Consider the following 22,770-nt stretch of genomic DNA (forward strand, 5'->3'; position numbering starts at 1 on the left):
CCATGCGGCACCTGCAGTGCTGAGGTTCTAAAAACACCCAACCTTAAGAGAGAATTGTTAGCAACCAGTGGCTTTGTCACTCATCATCCACTTGCTCGCAACTATTCAGAAAGGGGCATTACGAACGTCGATCCGCCAAGAGGACCACCCCCCGCCTCGCTGCCGGGCTCCACCGATCCTGGGATCCGCCCCTCCCCATTCCGGCCCAGGCCCGGCCCCGCCCACCCGCGAGAAGCCCCGCCCACCCACGAGAAGCCCCGCCCACCCACGAGAAGCCTCGCCCGCAGGGCTCCTCCAGCGCCCTCAAGTGCAGGAACAAGCACGCACCCAGCCTGCACCGCGCGTGGCGGGACGTAGCGCATGCGCTCTGGGTGCGCCCGGATTTCCTGTCCGCGCTCATCGCTTCCGTCGAGGTACATCCGACCAATGAGGTGGGCTCGGGGGCGGGCCGTAGCGCTCCCAGGCTCCACCCCCGCCGGGTCGGTGGGAGCGGCGGGCAGAGGCCCGCGTGAGCGCCGCACGTCCCCGCTGGGGTCATGGCTGCCTCCGGGAAGCTCGGCACCTTCCGTCTCCCGCCGTTGCCCACGATTCGAGAAATCATTAAGTTGTTCAGACTGCAAGCCGTGAAGCAGCTCTCCCAGAATTTTCTCCTGGACTTGAGGCTGACAGGTGGATGGCTTCTCAGTGCTCCCCAGAGGTGTCCCCCGCGTCCCTGGGGGCGTGGCCGGGGGTCTCGGGGTCAGGCCCAGGGGCGCAGCGGGCCTTCAGTCAGGTCCCTCCACCGCTTCGTACCAGACTCCGGAGTCGCGCAGCGCAGGGGACGCGTGGATGCCTCGTTGGCTCCGGAACCCCGCGCTCAGGGGCGTCTGCCGCGGCCTCGGGACGGCGGGTTGTGTAGACGCCGAGGGGACACCAGGGGAGGCAGGGTTCGAATCCCGGGTGGTCGCCCTAGGACATGTACTGCACGTGCTGCCGAGATGGGCTTCTCCTGCAGTTTACAGTTATCAGAATTTAAGTTAGTGCAGGGATTTGTCAGTAACAGGTCGAAAAAGTATCACTCGTGGGATTTATTTAAAAGGTTTCTGTTGAGTCTAAGAAATCCTCGAAAGCGCACGTATTCCTTCGGTAAATACCTATTGAGCAAGCTTCTAGGTGCTAGGGCTGAAGATGCGCGATGGCAATGAACGAGGCAAAGTCTGTCCGCAGGGAGCTTCCGTTTAGCAAGTTGACGTTCCCACTCCTTATTGTGAGTCGCTTGTTATGGGGAAAAATTGATGCACACTAAGTTCACCAGCTTGAAACGCACAGTTTGATGGGTTTTGACGAATGTAGACGTTCATTTAACCACCACCCCCATTTCTTAGTGATGGTCTCTTGTAAAAGATGAGATCGCAAGAATAAGATGTATTACAGATACTAATAGTAACTCACTGTTGGAGTACTTATCGTTTTTGAGGTTTTGATGTTTGGTTCTATTTGGCTGCTCTTCAGAAGCTGAAAAGATCAGTAAATCACACCCAGAAAGTTCACTTTCAGTTAAATCAAGCGCAGTGCGCGAAGTACGAGTAGGATCGTTTATTCTTGGGTGTGGAGCCTTTATGCTGCCAGTAGCAATATGACTTGGGGTAAAACAGCTTAACTCAGCTTCAGTTTTCTGCTCAGTTAGATTTCTCCTACTACAAGAACTTGGGTTACCCACCTCTAAAATTCTTTGGTTCTGGTAGTAACCAGAACCAGCCTTTTCTGCCAATCATTAGCCACATTCTGAGTATTGACAGCACCATTCTGAAATGGTGAAAATATAGGTCTTTTATGTTAAAAAAAATTCCTTTATGTACATTTTCTCATGTGAGCCTTTGTTCACCCTCGGTAGTAAATTCCAGAATTAGATGCTATTAGTCCCACTTCTATGGGAACAAAAGTCAGGGGAAAATAAGGTACTTGTCTGAGGTGAGAAGCTCAGGTGGGAGCAGAGCAAGATTGAAACCCCAGCTTAGAGAACTGACGGTGCCTCTTTGCTATTCATTTGTATTTGAATGTGCCTGGAAAGTTTGAGGGCAGAGCCACTGTCCTGCCAGCTGTCATAGCTCTCTTAAAAATGAGAATATTAATTCACTCCCTAATGCCTGTGCTTGTTGTATAATCTTTGTTCCTTCCGAGAGGTATTGGCCTGTTGTTGGGGAAGGATTGGCTTTAGAATTGACGCCGGAGCTGAAGTCGCTTCTCTTCCATATGCTTTGTAGATAACTTTGCACAAATAAACCAATAGACAAGGACACTGAAAAGTTCATTGGGATAGTAGTTGTTAGTTAACGTATTGTAAGGATTTGTTGTGAAAAAACATGGAAAGCACTTAAAACAAATAGATGGTCACTGAATGGTAATTCCTTCCCTGCACCCATTAAAGGACAAAACTCTTTTTGGATGATTGAAAGACTATTTTTGCCTTTAAGCCTACGAACGTAGGTTATCGGTAACAGAAACGAAAATGAGACTTCGCAGTACCAGTGAACGCTGCCAAGAAGTACTGGTATGTTTTCAGTGACTAAATTTCCACAATCCCAGGAGGCCTGGTTGCTTGGATTTAAATCTCAGTCAGTAAGACCAGCCCATTGTATGTTTTTCCAGAAGTGATGATTGCTTGCAATGAATCCTCAGTAGTCTGCTTTTCCATGATTTCTTAAGGTCTGCTAATTTAAAGAAATTAATTAATTAAAAAAATAATTTTTCGTTATCAACTTAAATGTTTGCAAAGCTTGAAAAACCTCCACTGCTACATTTCACTTTTTTCCTGAAAATGACCAAGGATCCAAATTTCTGCCGGTCCTGTGATCTAGAATCGTGTTGGTTTTGCCATTGACTAGCTTTCTATAGGTAAAAATGGAGACTGCCAGCACTTTCTGCTTCTCGATATTTAGCTAACAGCATTGAAAATTCTGAATGTGAAACTAGTCTTGCTTTTGCAAATATTTGATGTTCAACAACTGTAGAGAAGTGGTGCATGCTTACAGTCAATTTCTCCTTAGGAATTGATTGATTTGTCAGAGGAACCGATAGAAAGTACAATTAGCTAAATTTAAGTTAAGGAAATTTGTCACGTTTAAATTCTGTACATTGAAATTTTCCAAGATAATCAAGATAACTAAAACTTGCTTTTCTCTAGATAAAATTGTAAGGAAAGCTGGCAATCTGACAGATGCTTACGTTTATGAAGTGGGTCCTGGGCCAGGGGGAATCACAAGATCCATTCTCAACGCGGGTATTGCTGAACTTCTGGTGGTTGAAAAGGATAGTCGATTTCTTCCTGGATTACAGGTAAGGTACTTAATGTGTCTTTCTTAGGAGACAGAAACCCAATTTAAATCTTTAGGCCACTATTCTTAAACCCCAGGGTATCCACGGATACATGGCTCCTCAAACTGCACATTCCCCGGCTGCGTCCCAGAGATTTTGATTTCATAGTCTGGAGAGGTCTAGGAAGCTGCATTTCTAACAGGCGTCCCCGCGTGGTCTGTTGACCACAGTTGAATAAACCTGCTTTATGCAGTAATGCTAAACAAATTAATTGTTTTGTGTGACCTTTTTTTGTGTGTGTATGAGGAGGACTAGCCCTGAGCTAACATCCAATGCCACTCCTCCCCTTTTTTCTTGAAGAAGACTGGCCCTGAGCTAACATCCGTGCCCATCTTCCTCTACTTTATATGGGACGCCGCTACAGCATGGCTTGACAAGCGGTGCATCCGTGCACACCCGGGATCCGAACCTGTGAACCCTGGGCTCCCGAACCGGAGCGTGAACACTTAACTGCTTGTGCCACCGGGCTGGCCCCTTGTGTGGCCTTTTAAAAAAAATCTAATTGCTATACGTGTCATGGCCCATTCCTTCAAAAATAAGTAAAGATAAATAATGCCAATAATGAATCAGTTGTTGACATGACTTCTGGGAACTTCATGTAGGTTCAGAAAATCATTTCTACAAGCAAAAGATGAGAAGACATGCTTCATTGAGAGAGACTAATTGTTAAGCTTAGGCATTCATTTAAGAGAATTTAAGTGAAGGAGTGAAGCTGTGCCACTTATAGATTTAAGATGAAATTTGAATGCAATGATACATGCATCTTTAAAACAGTAGGTACTGTTATATGAGAAATATTTGAAGGAACTGGAGAAGAGAAGCCTTGTGTGAAGGAATTCATAGCTGCCTGTCAGGGATTGGCAGTGGAGAGGATAAGCTTGCTTTGATTTTCTTGGGGAAAGAATTAAAGCAAATAGGTGGGAATTGAGGGAGGCAGATGTGGATTTAAAACAAGGAGGGACTTATATTTTTAATACGTTGGCAAACAGTGGAACAGATTATATCATGGATCTTGTAAAGGGAATTCTTCATAGGGGGCACTTAATGACTTAAGGGCTTTTGTTAGATTTCTCCGTAATTCTAAAACTTTAAAGGAGCCCTTAGCCTTTGGCTCAAATGAATAGCAATTTATTAGGTGAGTCCAACAGATTAATAAAATTATCCACATTATTGCTTTCATACAAGAGGACAAATTGGTTTAAAATTAGTACATTCTAATACTTGTGTATATATTAATGGAAAAATGTTTAATTTCTGTCAGAACAGTTTGAGAAAATATGTTTGAAAATCTAGGGCTTTGTGTACATTCATCTGATTTTTTTTAGAAATGCAGTGTTTTTTTTCATTATTTTGCTATCATTTTTATGCTTTAAAAATTATATAATATTTAATGTTATCTAATTTTGCCTGTCTTTATTGACAGAACTGGTTTCAGATATATAACTTTATTTTGAGATTATTATATGGTGCATATTGCTTGATCAAAGTAGAATTTAACAGTGATTTTTGCTTTGAACCATTCTCTTCTTTTAAGAACTGTATCTCAGTTGGAGGTGGAAGTGGGCATATTGTTATTTTGGTGAGATCATGAGATGATAAAAAGAAACTGAATAACACTGTGTAATTCCCTTCAGGTTTATTCGTCTAGCCTTTTCTGAACACAAGGAATACTCATCTGACTTTTTCACCCTTAAAGAGACTTTTTACACTCAATCTCACCGTCTGTTATGTGTAATTCTGTCTCATTAGGCAAAGAGGTGAATCAAATTTCTGTTCATCCCTATCTTAATTTACATATTCTCTTGTCTGATCTCAACTAAAGATCTTTGAAGACAGACTGTTCAAAAGACAACTGTACCCTTCTCTCCTCAACAGCCCTCCTCCCCAGGTCCCTGCACTCCTAACCCCCTGCCTTGTTTTATTTGTCTCATTAGATTTATCGTCATTTCACACTATAGATATGTTCTTCTTATTTGTTTGTTGTCAGTCTCATACTTTGAAATGTAAGTGCCATGAGGGTAGACATTTTTGTCTGTTTTGTTCCCTTGTGTATCTCTACCGTATATAAGAGTGCCTAGTACATATTAGGTATTCATTAATGTCTCACATGGGAAATAAAAAGGTTGTCTGTCTGTCTATCTAATTAGCTGACTAAATGTGTCATTTAATAGTGAAAGTGAATAATTGTGTAGCATTGATTATCAAAAAGTTTAGTGCTCTCTTTTCTGAATATGAAGGTTAATTTCAAGGTAAATTACCTGCAAGAAATGTGTATTTGACTTCTTATCTGCTTCTGTAGAAGAAGCAAAATTAATTCTTAATGTCTTATATGCTGGAAAGGAATTTGCCTTAAAAAGAAATGTTGGGTACTAAAATATCAAATAGACTTCATTTTCCTGTAAAGAATGTTACAATGTGTAAAACCACTTTCTTTTAGAGGTAGAAAATTAATCATAAAATTGGGTAAAGGCAGAAGGAGAGTGATCTGTTTTAAGGATTCCATTTTAGTGATGTCTAAGCTAATAGAATTACTTTTTAAAGAAATTATAATAATTTATAAAATGTCTTCTAGCTGAAAGTGTGTTATTTGTAGTTTAATTCAATTATCATGAGGCATTTTAGGGGGAAAAAATACAGTGATAACATAGAGGTTTCACTGTCAGCATGTTGTAAAGAACGCACATCTGATACGTGCAAGCATCACAGTGTAGTTTTATGGTAAGGAACACAGACTTCAGCGTTCAACTGCCTGAATTTAACTTCAGGCTCCATCATTTACTATGTGTGTGACCTTGGGCGGGTAAATGTATCTCTCTGTGCCTCAGTTTGCTCAGAGGGCTGTTATGAGGATTAAATGAATGCTTCATACTTAGTGCACACTCAATACAATTTTCAATATAAGTCATCCATTAAATCACTATCCCCATGCCTTGGGCACCTCTGGTAATTAAGGATTGATCAGGAGTCTGCTAATCTGGAGAGAGGTATAGGAGAAAAGTAATGTTATTCTAGAAAATCCCCAGTGCTAGGAGAACATTGAGGCTTTCTCCAACTCACCAAACTAGCATGGGACATCTAGGGTTTCTTTCTTTTAATGTTGTAGTGTTCTCTCGTGGTTGTGCATTCTAGATTTTTTTTTGTTTATTATTTTTTGGTTGTTCATTGTTACATTTTTATGGCTGGGTAGATTCTCTGTGCTTTGGAGAGGAATGAGATTTCTTGACACCTCAGGGAGCTTCAGATCTTGATAAGTTCTATCATAAGTAATGTGTTCTTCACATAAGCAGTCTGGAGTCTTCATTTTTTTTTCTGTTTGTTTTAAAGATTTCATATATTAATAACAATAACTGATATTTATGGAGACTTTACTGCACTAACTTCTTTGTTTTACAGCTTTATTGAGGTATAATTTTTTTTTTTATTGGTTTATAACATTGTAAAAATTTCAGGTGTACATCATTGTACTTCTGTTTCTGCAATTGAGGTATAATTGATGTTCAGTAAACTGTACATATTAAAAGTATATAAATTACTGAGTTTTGAGAAATGTATAATCACATGAAACCATCATCACAATCAAGATAATGAACATCCATCACCTGCAAGATTCCTCATGTTCCTTTACAGTTCAGCCATCTCTCCTCCCCTTCCCTATCCTCAGACAACCATCTGTCACTATAGATTATTTTCCATTTTTTAGAATTTTACGTAAATGGAATCATACAGCTTATACTCTTTTTGTCTGATGTCTCTTACTGAGCATTATTATTTTGAGATTCATCCATGTTGAAGTGTTTATCAGTAATTTGTTCCTTTTTATTGCTGGCTAGTATTCCATTGTATGGATATACTAAATTTATAAATCCATTCACCAGTTGGTAGACTTTGGGTTGTTTCCATTTTTGGCTTTTACAGGTAAAGTTGTGAGCATTGACGTGGCAAATTTTGTATGAATATATACTTTTATTTCTCTTGAGTAAAGAACTGGATGTGGAATGTCTAGGTCCTATTGTAGGTGTATGTTACACTTTTTGTGAAACTACCAAACTGTTTTACCGTTTAACATCCCCACCAGTTGTGCATGAGAGTTCCAACTGCTCCACGTGCTTGCTTACACTTGGTAGGGTCAGTCTTTTTAATTTTAACCATCCAAGTGAGTATGTAGTGGTAGCCTATTGTGGTTTTTATTTGCATTTCCCTGATGAATAATGATATTGGACATATTTTCATGTGCTTATTTGCCATCTTCTTATTTGCCATTGTTTCTTCTTTGGGGAATTGTGCAAATATTTTGAGCATTTTTTTAGTTGGGTTTTAGTTGGGTTTTTTGTTTTATTATTGAATTATAAGAGATCTTTATATAGTTTATATACAGGTACTTGGTCAGATACATGTTTTGCAATGCTTTCTCCTCGGATGTGACTTACCTTTTTATTTTCTTAGACAATTAACAGTGTCTTTTGAAGAGCAAAAAGTTAGTTTTTATGAAGTATAATTTATTAATTTTTTTCCTTTTAAATTTGATACTTTTTATTTTAAAAATAATTACCGAAACTAAGAATTTCTCCTGTGTTTTCTTCTAGGTGTTTTCTAGTTTTAGCTTTTATGTGTAGGTCTTTGATAAGTTTTGAGTTAACTTTTGTATATGGTGTGAGGTAAGGGTAGAAGTTCATTTTTTTGCACAATTTGTTGAAAATATTATCTTTTCCTTATAGAAATGCCTTGGAACTGTTGTCAAAAATCAATTAATCTTATATGTGTTGGTCTATTTCTGGACTTCCAATTCTGTTCCATTGATCTATAGGTCACCAGTACCAACCTGTATTGATTACTGTAGCTTTATAGCAAGATATGAGAGCCGGTAATGAAGTCTTCCAACCTTGTTCTTGTTTTTCAGAATTGTTTTGGCTGTTCCAGGTCCTTTGGGTTTCCATATAGTTTTAAAATCAGATTGTCAATTTCCTTTTTTTAAAAAAAAAGCCTGATGGTGTTTTGATTGGGATTGGATTAAAACTATAGATCACTTTGGGGATAATTAGCATCTTAATTATATAGTCTTCTATAAACATGGTATAGCTCTCCATTTATTTAGATTTTCTCTGATTTCTCTGAGCAGTAGTTTATAGTTCTAAGTATACAAGTCTTGCGCATCTTTTGTCAAATATACCCCATTTCATATTTTTTGATGCTGTTGTACACAATATTGGTTTTTAATTTCAATTTCCAATTGTTTGTTGCTACTGTGTAGCAATACCATTTATTTTTGGATGTTGACTTTGTATCCTGTAACCTAAATGCTCACTTATTAGTGGCTATTTTGTATAAAGACAGTTTTACCTCCTCCATTCCAATCTATTTGGGTCTATTTCTTCCTCTTGTCTTACTGCACTGGCTAGGACCTCCAGTACAATGTGAGTAGAAGTGGTGGGAGTAGACATCCTTGCCTGTCCCTGATCTCAGGAGGAAAGTATTCAGACTTGCGCCATTGAGTATGATGTTAGTTGCAAGTTTTTCCTAGATCTCCTTTTTCGGGCTGAGGAGGGACCCTTCTGTTCCTGGTTTGCTGAGAGGTCTTGTTTTTCTTTTTTTTAATAATGAATAGATGTTGGTTTTGCAAAAATACTTTTTCTGAGCTTATTGAGATAATCATATGGCTTTTCTTTTTTGGTTTGTTGATATGGTGAATTATATTGATTTTTCTAATGGTAAACCAACCATCTGTAGAAACTGTAGTGATAGTATCGCCCTCATTCCTGATATTGGTGATTTGCATGTCTCTCTTTTTTTTCCTGATGAGTCTGGCTGCATACAGATTGGTCGACTTTATTGATCTGTTGTCATCCTTATCTTTGCTTGTCTATCTTTTTTTTTTTTTTTTTTTTTTTTGTGAGGAGATCAGCCCTGAGCTAACATCCTCCAATCCTCCTCTTTTTTTGCTGAGGAAGACGACCCTGGGCTAACATCTGTGCCCATCTTCCTCCACTTTATATGGGACGCCGCCACAGCATGGCTTACCAAGCAGTGCTTCGGTGCGCGCCCGGGATCCGAACCAGCGAACCCCGGGCCGCCGCAGCGGAGCGCGCGCACTTAACCGCTTGCGCCACCGGGCCGGCCCCTGCTTGTCTATCTTTTTACTCTGGCTTTTTTTAAAGATTTCCTCTTTATCACTGGTTTAGAGCAATTTATTATGATGTGCCTGGGTGTCATTTTCATCATGTTTCTCCTTCGTGGGGCTCATTGGCTTCTTGGATCTGCAGGTTTTCCTGTGCTTCCTGTTGTCCAGTGTAGGAAAATTGTTGTTTCATCTATTTTGTCCATTTTTCATTTGTTTAAGGCAGAAGAGGGTATCTGTTCCCTTGTATTCCATCTTGGCCTGAGTAAGAACAAGGATTCTTAACCGTTATGTGTTTATTTCATGGAATTTTGGAGATAGTAAGTCATTGATTATTGTTAGTATTGCCTCTGGGTTTCATAAGAGGTAAACACAGTGATTATTTTTACTTGATAGGCAAAGTGGAAAGTTCATGGGATTTAGAATCAAATAGGCTGGTGTTCACATCACACACGTGGCACTGAACTGGCTGTGTGACCTTGAGCTTGCTGTTGAACCATTTTTAGCTTCAGCTTCTTATCTGCAGCATGGTAATAAGAGTTATCTTTGTGGTTATTGCAAGGACAGATAGAAATTTATGTGAAGAGATGGGCATATCACCAGTAGCCAAGAAATGGTTGCTATTATAATTATTCCTGTTCCCCATCATCTTATAAAGGGACTAAAGTAATTTAGTCATCCTGGCAAAGGAGCTATTTTTAATCAGAGATAATAAAAATTTGAAATTCTTTTATCTTTATCAAAATCTAAAAAAGGAAGACTGCCTGACTTTCTGTTGTGACATGATTACATGCTTTAGTGTAACTTATTGATATAGATATAACCATAGTTAATCATAAGATAGACAGAACTCAACAAATAAGCAAAAGTTGGCTTACAGCCAAAGTGATTTTCTTGTCCACTACAAATTAGAAGTATAGAGATCAGTGCTAGAAGCAGACCCACTCACAGCGGCAAGAAGTAACAGTTATTACTGTGGCGGAAAAGCTATAAAAAGCAAATATAAAAACTGAGAAAAGCACAGTAGTAAAAGATCGTAACCATTGAGGCCATTACTCTACAGGCAACCATGACCCAAGTCATCAAGAAAAGAGTGAAATTGGGTTCATTGTTTTTGGCTTAAGGAAGAGAATTGTGCAATATAGTTTAGAAAGATTTCCATCTGCAAGTTTCTTTTTATGTTAACACTTAAAGGAGTAAACATTGGTTGAATAGAAAATTTACTAAATCAAACATCTAATTCCTTGCTGAGGCCGAGTAAATGGGTTTCTCGTTTACATGTTCTGGGCCTGTTTAAAAAGCAAAGCAAGCTGAGTTTTTGAAGTCATGCTGTAATCCTCACCCTAAAAAAAGTCTATTGTAACATTGTCTTAAATTTCTTTAGTATAATAGTATTATCTTTTCTGTGTATTCTATATAAGAATAAAAATTTTATTTTTCACCTAATATTTTCCATATTATAGATTCTTTCTTTCTCATAATTTGCTTGACAGTTTTGCCCAGCCCTTATTTCAACAGTGTTTGGGTTTCTACTATATGGCAAGTCAGGAAGAAGGTAATATCACTGGGCTGTGTAATTAATGCTTAGCCCACTGCATAGTGTTGGCTACCATGAGCCCCTCACCATGAGAAGGTGGCATAAAACATATGAAATGACTACTTGGTATAGTTTTTTGCTCTCGAGGAATTTATAATTGTGCATAAGTTCCAAGAATTGCATAAATTCTTTCCTCATCAAATTAGATAACCAACAAACTCCCTAGATGGACCACAGTTACGTGCCCCTCACAGAAAAGCATTCACTAAGACCTTGACTTATTAGAGAGAGATTTTTAAGTGACCATGTGAACAATACTTCTTCATTTGTTTTCTCACATTTATTAAAGGCATTATGCATTATTTTGTTCCATATACCCTTTAGAAAACGTATTTAATACCAGAAAAAAACATTTTATGTCTTGGAGTCTTGGTATAATTACTTCCAAAAGAAAGTAGGAATTATATAACTCAGTATGTCGATTGTGAGAGCTAACATCTCTGGGATTGTTAGCTCTTAAGATTTACATATATGCTTCTCCTTTTCATGGTTTGGTTTTCTATTTCTTCTTTTGTAGCCTTATTTAATGAATGCCTTTTACTCTAAGCTTACTTAGTCTCATTTTAGAAGAATATAGGATTGAAAACTAAAATAAAAATGATAGAGCAATTTAAGAGTGTCTGTAAAAATACTCATTGGGCTCTAATCAGGGGTCTGCATTCATAGTCGTCTGTGCCTTTGAGCACATTACGGGGTAACATCTCCAATGTTTTGAAGCATAATGCACAGTGTTCTTCTTGAAGGGCTATAATAGTGATCTTTGCCGCTCCTCCACCATGCCCCAATAGCATTATGATAAAAACATTTTTCTCTATTAGTGGTTGGTTAGAAAGTCCTTCTGTGTCGTTGCTGAATATCATTAGGTGTTTAAATGGCTGTTGTCTGTAATCATACCATCATTTCAGTTTGTGTAGCACATTTTTCCCTCATAATTGCTTAAAGGCCTTCACATAAAGCTGTGAACACCAGCATTCATTCATTCTGCAGTGGGGAGTTGGAAAGGGGAAGATCAAGCTAAAATAGTCATGGAAGAGGTAGACCTTTTAAAGGATGGGAGGATTTGGTTTGTCATTGACTGAGACTTAAGCCTGAAGGAGAATCCAAAAGAAATATGATAGAAGTGCAACTTTAAACCTAGGAAAGGAAGGTGAATGTGTATTATATCTATTTTCTGGTATGCAGCTGTGTGTGTCAATGTGGAAAGAATTAACATTTCAAATGTGGTTGAGTTATTGGAGCATGTAAATTAATGCCAAAGAGCCAAGTTTACATTATTTTGTTTGGTTTTACTTAATTACTAATTACATAATTACTTTCTATATATTGAGATCATGAAACATAAGCTTTTAGTTCTGCCTATTTGTTTTTGGTATCCTAATTTGTTTTGTTTTAATTATGTGAATCATAATTATAGAAAAAATTCTAATGTTCTTCATTGACAGTAAATGCTATCATTAAATACACAGTTTTTATACAGTAACAGCCTGTCCCATGGAGAGCTATCTCCTTTTTTATTTATAGTATATTGAGGTTATTATGTTTTCTTAGATTTATTGTCTGGAACTCATCAGATTAAGTCTTAGCAAATCATGGTAATTTAAAATAATCCGTAAATACATTAATATCATAGGTGTGCAATTATTTTTGCTGAACTACCATGGCTAAACATATCAAACTAGATGATTCTCAAACTTAAAATGTTTAGCCTCTTACCAATATAGGCATTTCAGCTATGTATTTCTGAAATATTACTTGTATAATTCTGCCTGATTTGTCAGTGAAATAAATCTTTGCAAGTTTATTTCCTTACAAATTTTGGGAGCCCAAAATCTCAAGGACTAGGAGAGGAAGTTTCCAGCTTCGTAGAAAACTGAATGCCATTTGGTCATTTATTTATTCACTCATTCATCAAATATATATGAAGCACCTACAGTGAATTATTGTAACTGCAGGGAACATGAGGTAGATGGAGACAGGTGCTGCCCTTAAGGAGCCTGCATTGTTACAGGGAAGGAACCCTGTATATACACAATTGTGCTACAGTGTATTGTAAGTACTATAAAGAAGCATGTGCAAGGCACAGTGTGGACCCACAGGCGGGGGTAATCTACAAACTGGGTGCCTTGGTCCAGTGGCTGCTCTCTGGCTTATGTGATGTTTCTTTCATCCTTCCTCTCGGTTGCCTGAGTTAGGCAAGGAGAGAGTTAGAGAAAATCAGCTTTAATTGAGGAGCAATTTAAAGGCAGGACCAAGGGGTGCTCAGGGCAAAAGTTCCCTGAGTCCGATGCAGCCAAGACTCTCTGAGCTCCCTTAGCTGAGACTTATTGTGGGAAGGGGGTCACCTCTTCCTTTTAATTACTTTAGTAATGATGTTTGTTCTCACTGATTATATTTACTCCTGCGTTTTAAACTTTATAAGCTCAGAGACTGCATTTGTTTTGTTTTTTTTTTACCAAGGACTTCAAGAATCAAGTTTGTGTTGGGTACAGGGGCACTTAACACAGTACAGATTTTTGGATGGCTTAGCTATACGGCTCTTTTTAGCTACGTGCCAGCACTTGAGTACTGTGAGAGCATTTCTTAAGATACGGTGCTGAGGTAGATGAAATGAAGGGAAAAAATAACAAAGGAAAGGGTGCTTTTTTTTTCTTTTTTACTCAGAAAGACTGGAGGAAAGCAAATGGTTGGAAGGTAGAAATAGCTGGGAGGTAGCTATTGTTAAAACATGCAGGATAATTCATTAGGTTGAAAGTGCCTGTGGATCAGAAATGTTAAGATTAGGGATACTCTAGTCAGATTGAGTGTCTCAGAACGCCACCTACAGCCTGGCAATGACAAATGACTTTCTACTTGGTTTGAATCTACCCATAGATTACATTAAAGATCTTGGTAATATGTAGAATCTTTTGTATATATTTAGGTTGAATTAAGCTCGTCTTTCATATGATTTACTCCTAATTAATTCTCAGTTTTTCATTGTAATGTCCTTAGTCTCTAATTTAAAAACTTATAGATAAGAGTTGAGTTTTGCTAAATCTATATAGAAATACAGGTCATTCTGAGGGTCAAAATTGTGTTAGTATGTTATTTGTCAAATTAGAAGCTGTTGTTTTACTATTATCTGTTACTATGCCCGGTCATTCACATGTCTTAAAAGTGAAACACCACAATTGCCTATTGCAGTGGACGTGGTACACTACGGGTTCATTAATGATCACTCTTCGTCTCTGGCTTTTCAGATTGACTTAATAATGCACAGATTTGAAGTAAAAAAAATTAGTTTCATTATTCTCCAAAGCATGTGAGCTCATTTCATTGACCTTTTTGTAACTAGATGCTTTCTGATGCAGCACCTGGAAAACTGAGAATTGTCCATGGAGATGTGTTGACATTTAAGGTAGAAAGGGCGTTTCCAGAAAGTCTTAAAAGACAATGGGAGGATGGTAAGTGACTTGGGGTTGGTTTTCTTATTTTCTTTTGTAATTATTTTTATTAAAAATATTTATATTATTTGTTACATATTATAAATGTTTGTCATATATTTGTCTTAAAAATTGTCTGAACAGAATTAAATAGATATTGTGCATTGTAATTTTTTTCTGCTTTTCTACTTTCTTCTGAAGTATAAAATCTAATTACTTTTTCTTAATTCTAATTTGTCTTATATTTTTTAAATGTTTTGGGTTCTGTTCAAATAAACTTGTCGTTTTTATGATACCATATAAGGATAGGCTGAACTCTGAAGTGTTACTTTTTCCGAATGGTGAGATAAGAAGTGTTTTAGTAAACTAAGCCACATTCAAGCCTTTCTTCTAACTTTATTTCCGTTGTCTTTCGCCTTCAATGACCAACCAAGGCACTCTTCATTCATGGACAGTGTTTATTGGTAACCTGCTATGTGCCAGCTCTTTGGAATACTTAGATAAATAGGGTATGTTTCTTGCCTATAAAACCCCTCAGAACAAGTGGAGGAGTGATTCTGGTGCACCCCCATGTAGCTGCCACCGGGTCTCTGGCCTCTCCACAGCCGGGCTCCTTCTGAGTGGTTGGTGCTGCCCGTCTCCACCTTCCAACATGCCATTCTCTTCTTAGCACGATGCTTTCAGGTTTCCGCCCCCGCCCCAGCCACGCTTGAGTCACAGTGACATCCTAATTGCCTGTTTCAAACCTTAGAGTTTTCCAGCATTCATTTGACTGCTGACTGCTCTCTTCTGGAAGATTTCTCTACTCCTGTCTTCTCTGATACCAGGCCCTCCTATTTTTCCTTCTACTTTGGTGTGAACTTTCTCTGAGTATTCTTTGCTGGTGGTTATTTTTCCAGCCACCTCTTACATGCTGTTTCTGAGATTTTTCTTTTGAGGGTTTTTCTCTCTTCATGCTACAGATTACCAGATTACCCCACCCTATGGTATCACTTACTGCCTCTATACTACAGACACTTACATCTTTATATCCAGCCTGTATCCCCTTCCTGGGCATCTGACCCTCTGACAGTGTCATCTGGGTGCTTCCATAGGCACTTTGACCTCATGTGCAAGGCAAATTATCTTTTCTCTCAAACCAACTCTTTTTCATATTTTTCCTAAGCCAAAACCTGAGGACTTTCACTGACTGAACAGTAATTAGGTAGAATTTTTTCCTTAATAATTCAAAGCTGATTGTAAGAGAACATTGCTTTTGAAGAGTAAATGGACTGAAAAATACTCAGCCATGTCTTTTCATATATTTTTGTTTGATGCTCTTAATATCCAATTTGATTTTACTCTTAACTAAAATTGTATTCAGAATATATTGATGAAATCATTCCAAGTTGTTTTTTCTCCTGCCAACCAGATCCTCCAAATGTACATATTATCGGAAATCTGCCTTTTAGTGTATCAACTCCACTGATTATCAAGTGGCTTGAAAATGTTTCTCGTAGAGATGGACCTTTTGCTTATGGCAGAACCCAGATGACATTGACTTTTCAAAAGGAAGTGGCAGAGGTAAGTTTCAACTTTCTCTGGCTATTTTATCACATCATCAAATTCCAAAACAAAATAATACTGCATTTTTATCACAGACTGTTTTCTAAGTTAATACTCCATTGCACACACAGAAAAACCCAACAACAGCTCAACCAAAAGTTAAACATGTAATGAGGATGACAGATGTAATTCCTGTAAGCTCTTCATGGAGAACATGGTTGGCATGCTGTCAGCCAAGAAGGCAGTGTAGTAAATACAAGATGCAATGGCCATAGAACAGTTAGAGAAAGACAAAACTGTGGGGTGTTAGTGATACATCAATACATAGGGAGTGGCATGTGATATATTAAAATTGATATGTTGAACTTAGTAAGAATGTGATAATCAATTTGGAGCTGAGAAAGGGAAGGGGGTTGGTGTCTCATTATTCAATATATAGACTCTCACTTAATCCCCCACCTCAGCTGTGCCTGCTATGCCTGCATTCCCATGGCAGGAGTGTTCTAGGTTCACTCTAGAAAGGAAACCTACAGGGTAGGCAAGGGCAATTTTTGAGCTGCAGAGGTTTAAAGGGGATCTGCAGACTGTAAGTGTTTTTAAAAAAATTTTATTATGACATGTAAATACAAAAGAGTGTATAGTGTATATGTATGGCTTAATAAAAAGAACACTTGAATCCCCACCACCCGAGTCAAGCTAATAATTAAATTACCCACATCTTTGACACCCTCTTGTATGCCTCATTCTGATTGCATCTCCACTCCCTCATCCACTACCAAGGTAATCAATACCGTGAATTTGGGACTTATTATTCCCTGCATAGTTTATCACATAGATTCTTTTCTGTAAAATGAATATACCTTAGTTTTGTCCATTTTTGAATTTCATACGAATGGATTCATATGGTATGTATTCTTTTTATCCTGATTCGCTCATGGTGCTCATGGCTGTAGTTTATTTGTATAGCTATATGCTGCTCACTCTTTGTATCATAATTTATCCATTCTCCTGTTTTGGGACCCTGAATTGGGTTCAGTGTTTTGTTACTACAAGCAAAACTGTCATGAACATTCTTATATTTATGTCAGCTGGAGCACATAGGCAAGATTTCTGTAGGGTGTATACCCGGAAGTGGCAATGCTGGATCATAAGGTCTGCAAATCTTCACCCTTGCTAGATAATGCTAAATGGTTCTCTAGTCATTATACATTTTTATATTCCCACCAACAGCGTCTGTGAGTTCGTTTTGCTCCATATCCTTGCCAGTAGTTGCTATTACCAAACTTATACATTTTTGTTAATCTGGAGAAAATGCTGTGTCATTGTGGTTGTATTTTGTCTTTTGCTGATTTTTAATGAAATTGAACACCATTTTGCATGTTTATTGGCCTTTTGGATAACTAACCTCTTTTCTGTGACGTGCTTGTCTTTTACCCATTTTTCTGTTGGGTTGCTTGTCTTTTTCTCATTGATTTGGAGGAGTTCTTACATATTCTTCATACCACTTCTTTATTAATTAAATGTGTTGCCAATTTCTTCTTCCACTCTGTGGCATGTTATTATTGTCTTTTTACAATTTTAAATTTATAGTTAGTGCTTCTTGTGTCTTTTTGAAGAAATCCTTTTATATCCTTAGATCATGAACATCATCTTCTGTGTTATCTTGTAGAAGCTTTACTGTTTTACCTTTCACATTTATATGTATAATCCACTTGGGATTGATTTTTGTGGATGGTTGAAGTAGAAACCGATTTTGCTATTTTTAACATATGATCCCAGTTAACCCAGCACCATCTATTGAAAAATCTGCCCTTCATTGACCTCTGTCTACACCTCGGACATAATGACAAATCCTGTATAAGCATTGGTCTGATTAGAGACACCAACAAGAAAGATGGTGTGAAATCTGGGAAACAGAAGGCCCAATACAGCAGATAGAGGAGAGAATCCTCAGGAAGAATATTTGGTTCACATCAGAGCAGATCAAGAATTTCATAAAATACCTATCATGCTGCAGCCTGAGAATGGCCTCCAAGGCTATAAGCTGGGCAGTCATAAGGCGTACCTTCTTTCCCTTCTGTCACTGATCACAGTCCCACACTGCCTGTTGTCCAGTTTATGAAAACTCTTTTCATGTATTTTATTTAGCTTCATAGTTGTTTCTGTAAAAAACCTTTTTTGTTTTGTTTTGTTTTTTGTTTTTTTTTGAGGAAGATCAGCCCTGAGCTAACATCTGATGCCAATCCTCCTCTTTTTTTTGCTGAGGAAGATTGGCCCTGGGCTAACATCCGTGCCCATCTTCCTCCACTTTATATGGGACGCCGCCACAGCATGGCGTGGCAAGTGGTGACAAGTGGTGCGTTGGTGCGCGCCCAGGATCCGAACCTGCGAACCCAGGGGCCACCAAAGCGGAGCGTGCGAACTTAACCGCTGCGCCACCAGGCCGGCCCTGTAAAAAAGTTTTTAGTATCAGAATTCCTTTGAGAGTGGACTATATAACTACATTAGTTCAATTCTTTAGATGCCTTGTTTTCAAATAATAAATGAGTGTGTCGTAAGAATTTTTTTTCTTAGACCCATCCCTCTCTCTTTACCTGTGCTCTCCTTTAGAGCTGTGGTTCTCATGGAGCGATTTGCCCCACCCACCCCTTGGGATATTTTTGGTTGTCACAAGTGGGAGGTGCTTCTGGTGTTTAGTGGATAGATGTTAGGGATGCTGGTAAACATCCTTCTGTGCACAGGACAGCCTCCAATAACAAAGAATTACTCAGCATTGACCAGCCCAAAATGTCAGTAATGCTGAGGCTGAGAAACTTTGCTTTGGAATGTTTGGCTATAAAATCCATCACAAAAATGTAGGACCTTTGTGTGTTCGTTAGGGACTCCAAGATGACATCCCCACTTTCCTAAACTCCTTATCATTTCCTGCTCATAAATCTGTTCATTCTCTTCTGTTGGTTTGAATTGAGACCATGCTAATAGTTTTCTTTGTTGGTTTTCTCAACCTTTAGATTTGTCCTTGGGTTTTTTTCCTAGCTGACATGATTATTATGGTATTTCTGTTCTTGAATAACACAATAGACATGCAAAAACTATGTACTCTAATTTTTTGGGGGAAAGAGCAAAGGAACAGAGGCTTGAGAGGTGGAGTAATATTTTCAGTGACTCAGAATGTCAGTGTGGTTATTAATAATAGTGTTTCTTCATCTTCACCATATGCAATTATTTTTCTTTAACAAAAACAGTTGATTTTAATATGAATATTGTGCCAAGTTTATATTGAGTCTGTAATTTGTGGAAGGCTTTAGAGTATGGGTAACACTGGTCCTCTGACTGATTTTCACACTTTGCAAGTGAAGTTTCCATGGGAGAATATATAGCATCATTTTCTTATATACCCTCTCTTTGCTCTTGACACTGTCCTATTTGTAATTTTGTGTTTTAGCCACAGAAAGCACTTTTAAATAAACATTTTCTTTGCTTGGCTTTGTGAGTTACAAAACAGAAATAAATGAGCACAGTGCCCTTATTCTTTTCTCTCTAGGACTCCAGGGTCTGAGTGTAAGAATTCAGCTCACACACATTAAGGGCTGTATAGACAGTATAAAGTTACAGCTCATAAAATAGAATCAGACTGTGTAGCAATAACGAGACCTTAGCAAATCTCATCTAACCTCATTTTATAGATGATGAAACTGAGGCTCAGAGTAGTTTAATGTCTTCCAAAAGGTCATGGAGCTATTTACAGAGAAAGCTGAACTTGAACACAGGTCATATGTTTTCTGCTGAAGTCATGATGTTCAAGTTCTTCCTGTGACTGGACCTCTGGACTTTTCTTTCTGGGTCCAGCATCTGCCTCCTTATCTCCTCCCATCTCCAGGGGACCCTGGCTGTTTAGTGGTCACATCCCTAGCAGGGAGGGAGTCACCTCTTCATTAATTGTGTAGTTCTCATTGTCCTTGATGTTTGGCTGTGTAGCTTCTCAAGTATAAGCCTATTTTTTCTACTTAAAATTATTTTAAATGAATAAGAAAAAAAAATAACACTGCCCTTGTGAATTCTTTGACCCCTTGTTTTTCTTACACTCAGTCAGAATGCTTTTAAAAAGCTCCAGGGTTAGAGGTTTCCTTTTACTGAAAAATTAACTGATTTGGTTTCCTGGCCTTTTGCTGTTCAAATCATCTATCTGGTAATGGAGTTTGAATTTTCATAGCTTTACCTATAATAATATGTATCACAGAAGTACCAATTCATGTTTGAATGGTTGATCGACCATTTAACTCCTATGCTAGCTTTTAATGAAATTTTTCACAGAGCTTTCTGGTTTGTGGCTGGAATTTTTCTTTAATAAGTTAGGGCAGGTGTGTGTGCTGCTTTCTTCTAAATTAAAACATAGGATTCACGTGTTTTCATCTCCACACCCTGGGTGTATTTGCTACAAAGATTGGGTGGGTTAAGTTAAGGGGTCAGGACACCCCCTCCCCTGGCAGGGCTGGATGCATAGTGCTGTAAGTGAAATATTCTTAAACGTGTCTTTATATCAAATTAGCTTACCCACCATGCCTCACTACTTTGCTTTTTGGTTAAAGTGATTTTTAAATTCTCTCGTGAATTCATCAGTGGAAACATACCTTTCAGATGTCAAGTAAAAAATTGGAAGAAAATCCAGGGTGAAATAGCAAGTTTTAAAATCTTGACATTTCTTTTGGTTTATTTTCTAATTTTGTGATTATGTTCATGGTAGATTTTAGTTTTACACAGCTGCTTTGAATTGTGCCAGGTTGCACAATGCATTTTGAATTTTTGCATTTTATGCCAGTGGTAAAATTAAGCTCCTTTTTTTATTTAGGAAGAACCAGAAATATTTTTGACCGTTTGACCCATAAGATTATTCTTTAACCTAAATCTATACTTCCACTGTTTGTCTTTACGTTTTTGATATTTGCTTGAGAATATATATATTTCTTGGTTTTACATTTTAGTAGGGAAGAGTTTATTTTGTCATATATACTCTAGCAATTCATTACTTATCTTAAACTTAACTTCCCAATAATTTCAACTCTCCAAATACAGACAAGAGCCAGATAATTTAAAATAAAAAGAGATAAGGTGAGGGGTGGCTTCTGAGTAACAAAATAGATGCTACAAAATCTGCAGTGAACTTTGCCCCTAGGAAATTTTCCCAGCAGCTCAGATTAAAACCTGTTTTTTAATCTTACTTAAGGCAAATCTCTTATAAGCCAAGTTATGTGGTTTTCATGCCCACAGCAGGTTAGAAGCAGCAACATAAAAGGGACAACTGGAGGTTGGCACATGACAGTGAAGCAGGAAAGAGAAAACCCAGCACAGTAAACACAAATCAAAAAGTGCTGCGTCTGTGTTTAACAGAGAGGTACGCCCCGGTGTACCAGCTCCAGGACTATCCCAGTCATCGTTGGTGTTTGTAACGTTGACCCTGTATCTTTCAGAAGAGGTTTAGAATGTCTAGTGAGCTCTCAGAACACAGAGAAGCAGGATGCATTTTACAAAGATAAGTATGCCTAATTGTTTTAACCCACCACTTAGCTTGGTCCAATCTTAACATAGTGCCATGTTTTTCATAGCTTTTTTTAAGAAATAAAATATTGTAGATATGTTTGGAGCCCTCTTCTATCCCCTTTCTTTTCTTCCTGTGAGTTGTACTGTTTTAAAATTGATATTCATTATTCGTTCCTGTGCACGTGTTTTAGTTTCACTACAGTTATAGATATTTGCACACACACACACACACACGGGTAAACAATAAGAAGTAATCTTTTGAAGTTTTTCTACAAAGGGAGTCATGTTGTATGTATTTTATGCCACTTTATTATTTTTGGGATCTATGTTGGTAACCCTTGTTATTCATTTTAACTATTATTTAGTATTCCATTGTCAAAATTGCCACTTATTCATTCACCTGTTGATAGACCTTTATGTCTTCTACTTTTTTTGATACTACACACAGTGTTGCAGTGAACATTCTGATGCACATCTCCTTGTGAAGTATGTAAACTGTTCTCTAGGATATAGTCCTAGAGGGAGACAGGAAAGACCAGAAGGGTTGACTCAGCTTCAGCTGTACTGTGTATATTACCAAATTGTGGTCCAAAGTGCTTGCACCGATTTCCCTCCCGCTAGCAGTGTGTGAGAGGTCCTGTTGCCCACGTACTTGCCATTACTAGGTTCTGTTGTTTGAATTTTGTTCATTTTATGGATATGAACTTGTATCTCATTATGGCTTTAATTTGCATGTCCCTAATTTGTAATGTGGTTGAGCATAGTTTATGATTATGGTTCATTTGTGTTGCTCTTATATTTCTTACCATATTGTCTGTTAGTTATTTATCTTTTGGTTATTGATCTGTAGGAGTTTCCTCTATATTCTGAACACCAGTCCTTTGTCGGGTACATGAGGTTCAAATATCTTCTCTCAGTCTGTGACTTATCTTTATAGTATTTTTATTATACAGAAGTTTTTAGTTTTAATAAAACAAAATATATCAGTCTTTTCTTTTGTGGCTTCTGCTTTTGCATCTCTAAGAAATTTTTCCCTATCATAGAGTCATAAATATTTACTTATAAAAATTTTAAAGTTTTACTTTTCACTTACTGTTAATTCACTTGGAATTTATTGTTGGTTATGGTACAAGATAGGGACCTACTTTTTCTTCCTGTAGATACCTACTTATACCAGTATCACTTATTATGATCCATCCTTC

At 38.0% G+C, this 22,770-nt stretch overlaps 1 protein-coding gene across 1 annotated transcript in view; it reads left to right on the forward strand.

Moving 5' to 3' along the window:
• Positions 1 to 495: 495 nt before the first annotated feature.
• The window catches only part of TFB1M (transcription factor B1, mitochondrial), a 55,058-nt gene continuing 32,783 nt past the window's right edge, over positions 496 to 22,770 (forward strand). The window contains exons 1-4 of the mRNA XM_058534107.1: positions 496 to 669; positions 3,164 to 3,315; positions 14,398 to 14,506; positions 15,897 to 16,048. Coding sequence (XP_058390090.1) covers positions 537 to 669; positions 3,164 to 3,315; positions 14,398 to 14,506; positions 15,897 to 16,048 — 546 coding nt within the window. The 5' untranslated portion in view covers positions 496 to 536. The remainder of the gene's footprint in view (positions 670 to 3,163; positions 3,316 to 14,397; positions 14,507 to 15,896; positions 16,049 to 22,770) is intronic.

The sequence above is a fragment of the Diceros bicornis genome, chromosome 39 (genome assembly GCF_020826845.1).
Source record: "Diceros bicornis minor isolate mBicDic1 chromosome 39, mDicBic1.mat.cur, whole genome shotgun sequence".
Lineage (NCBI taxonomy): Eukaryota > Metazoa > Chordata > Mammalia > Perissodactyla > Rhinocerotidae > Diceros > Diceros bicornis.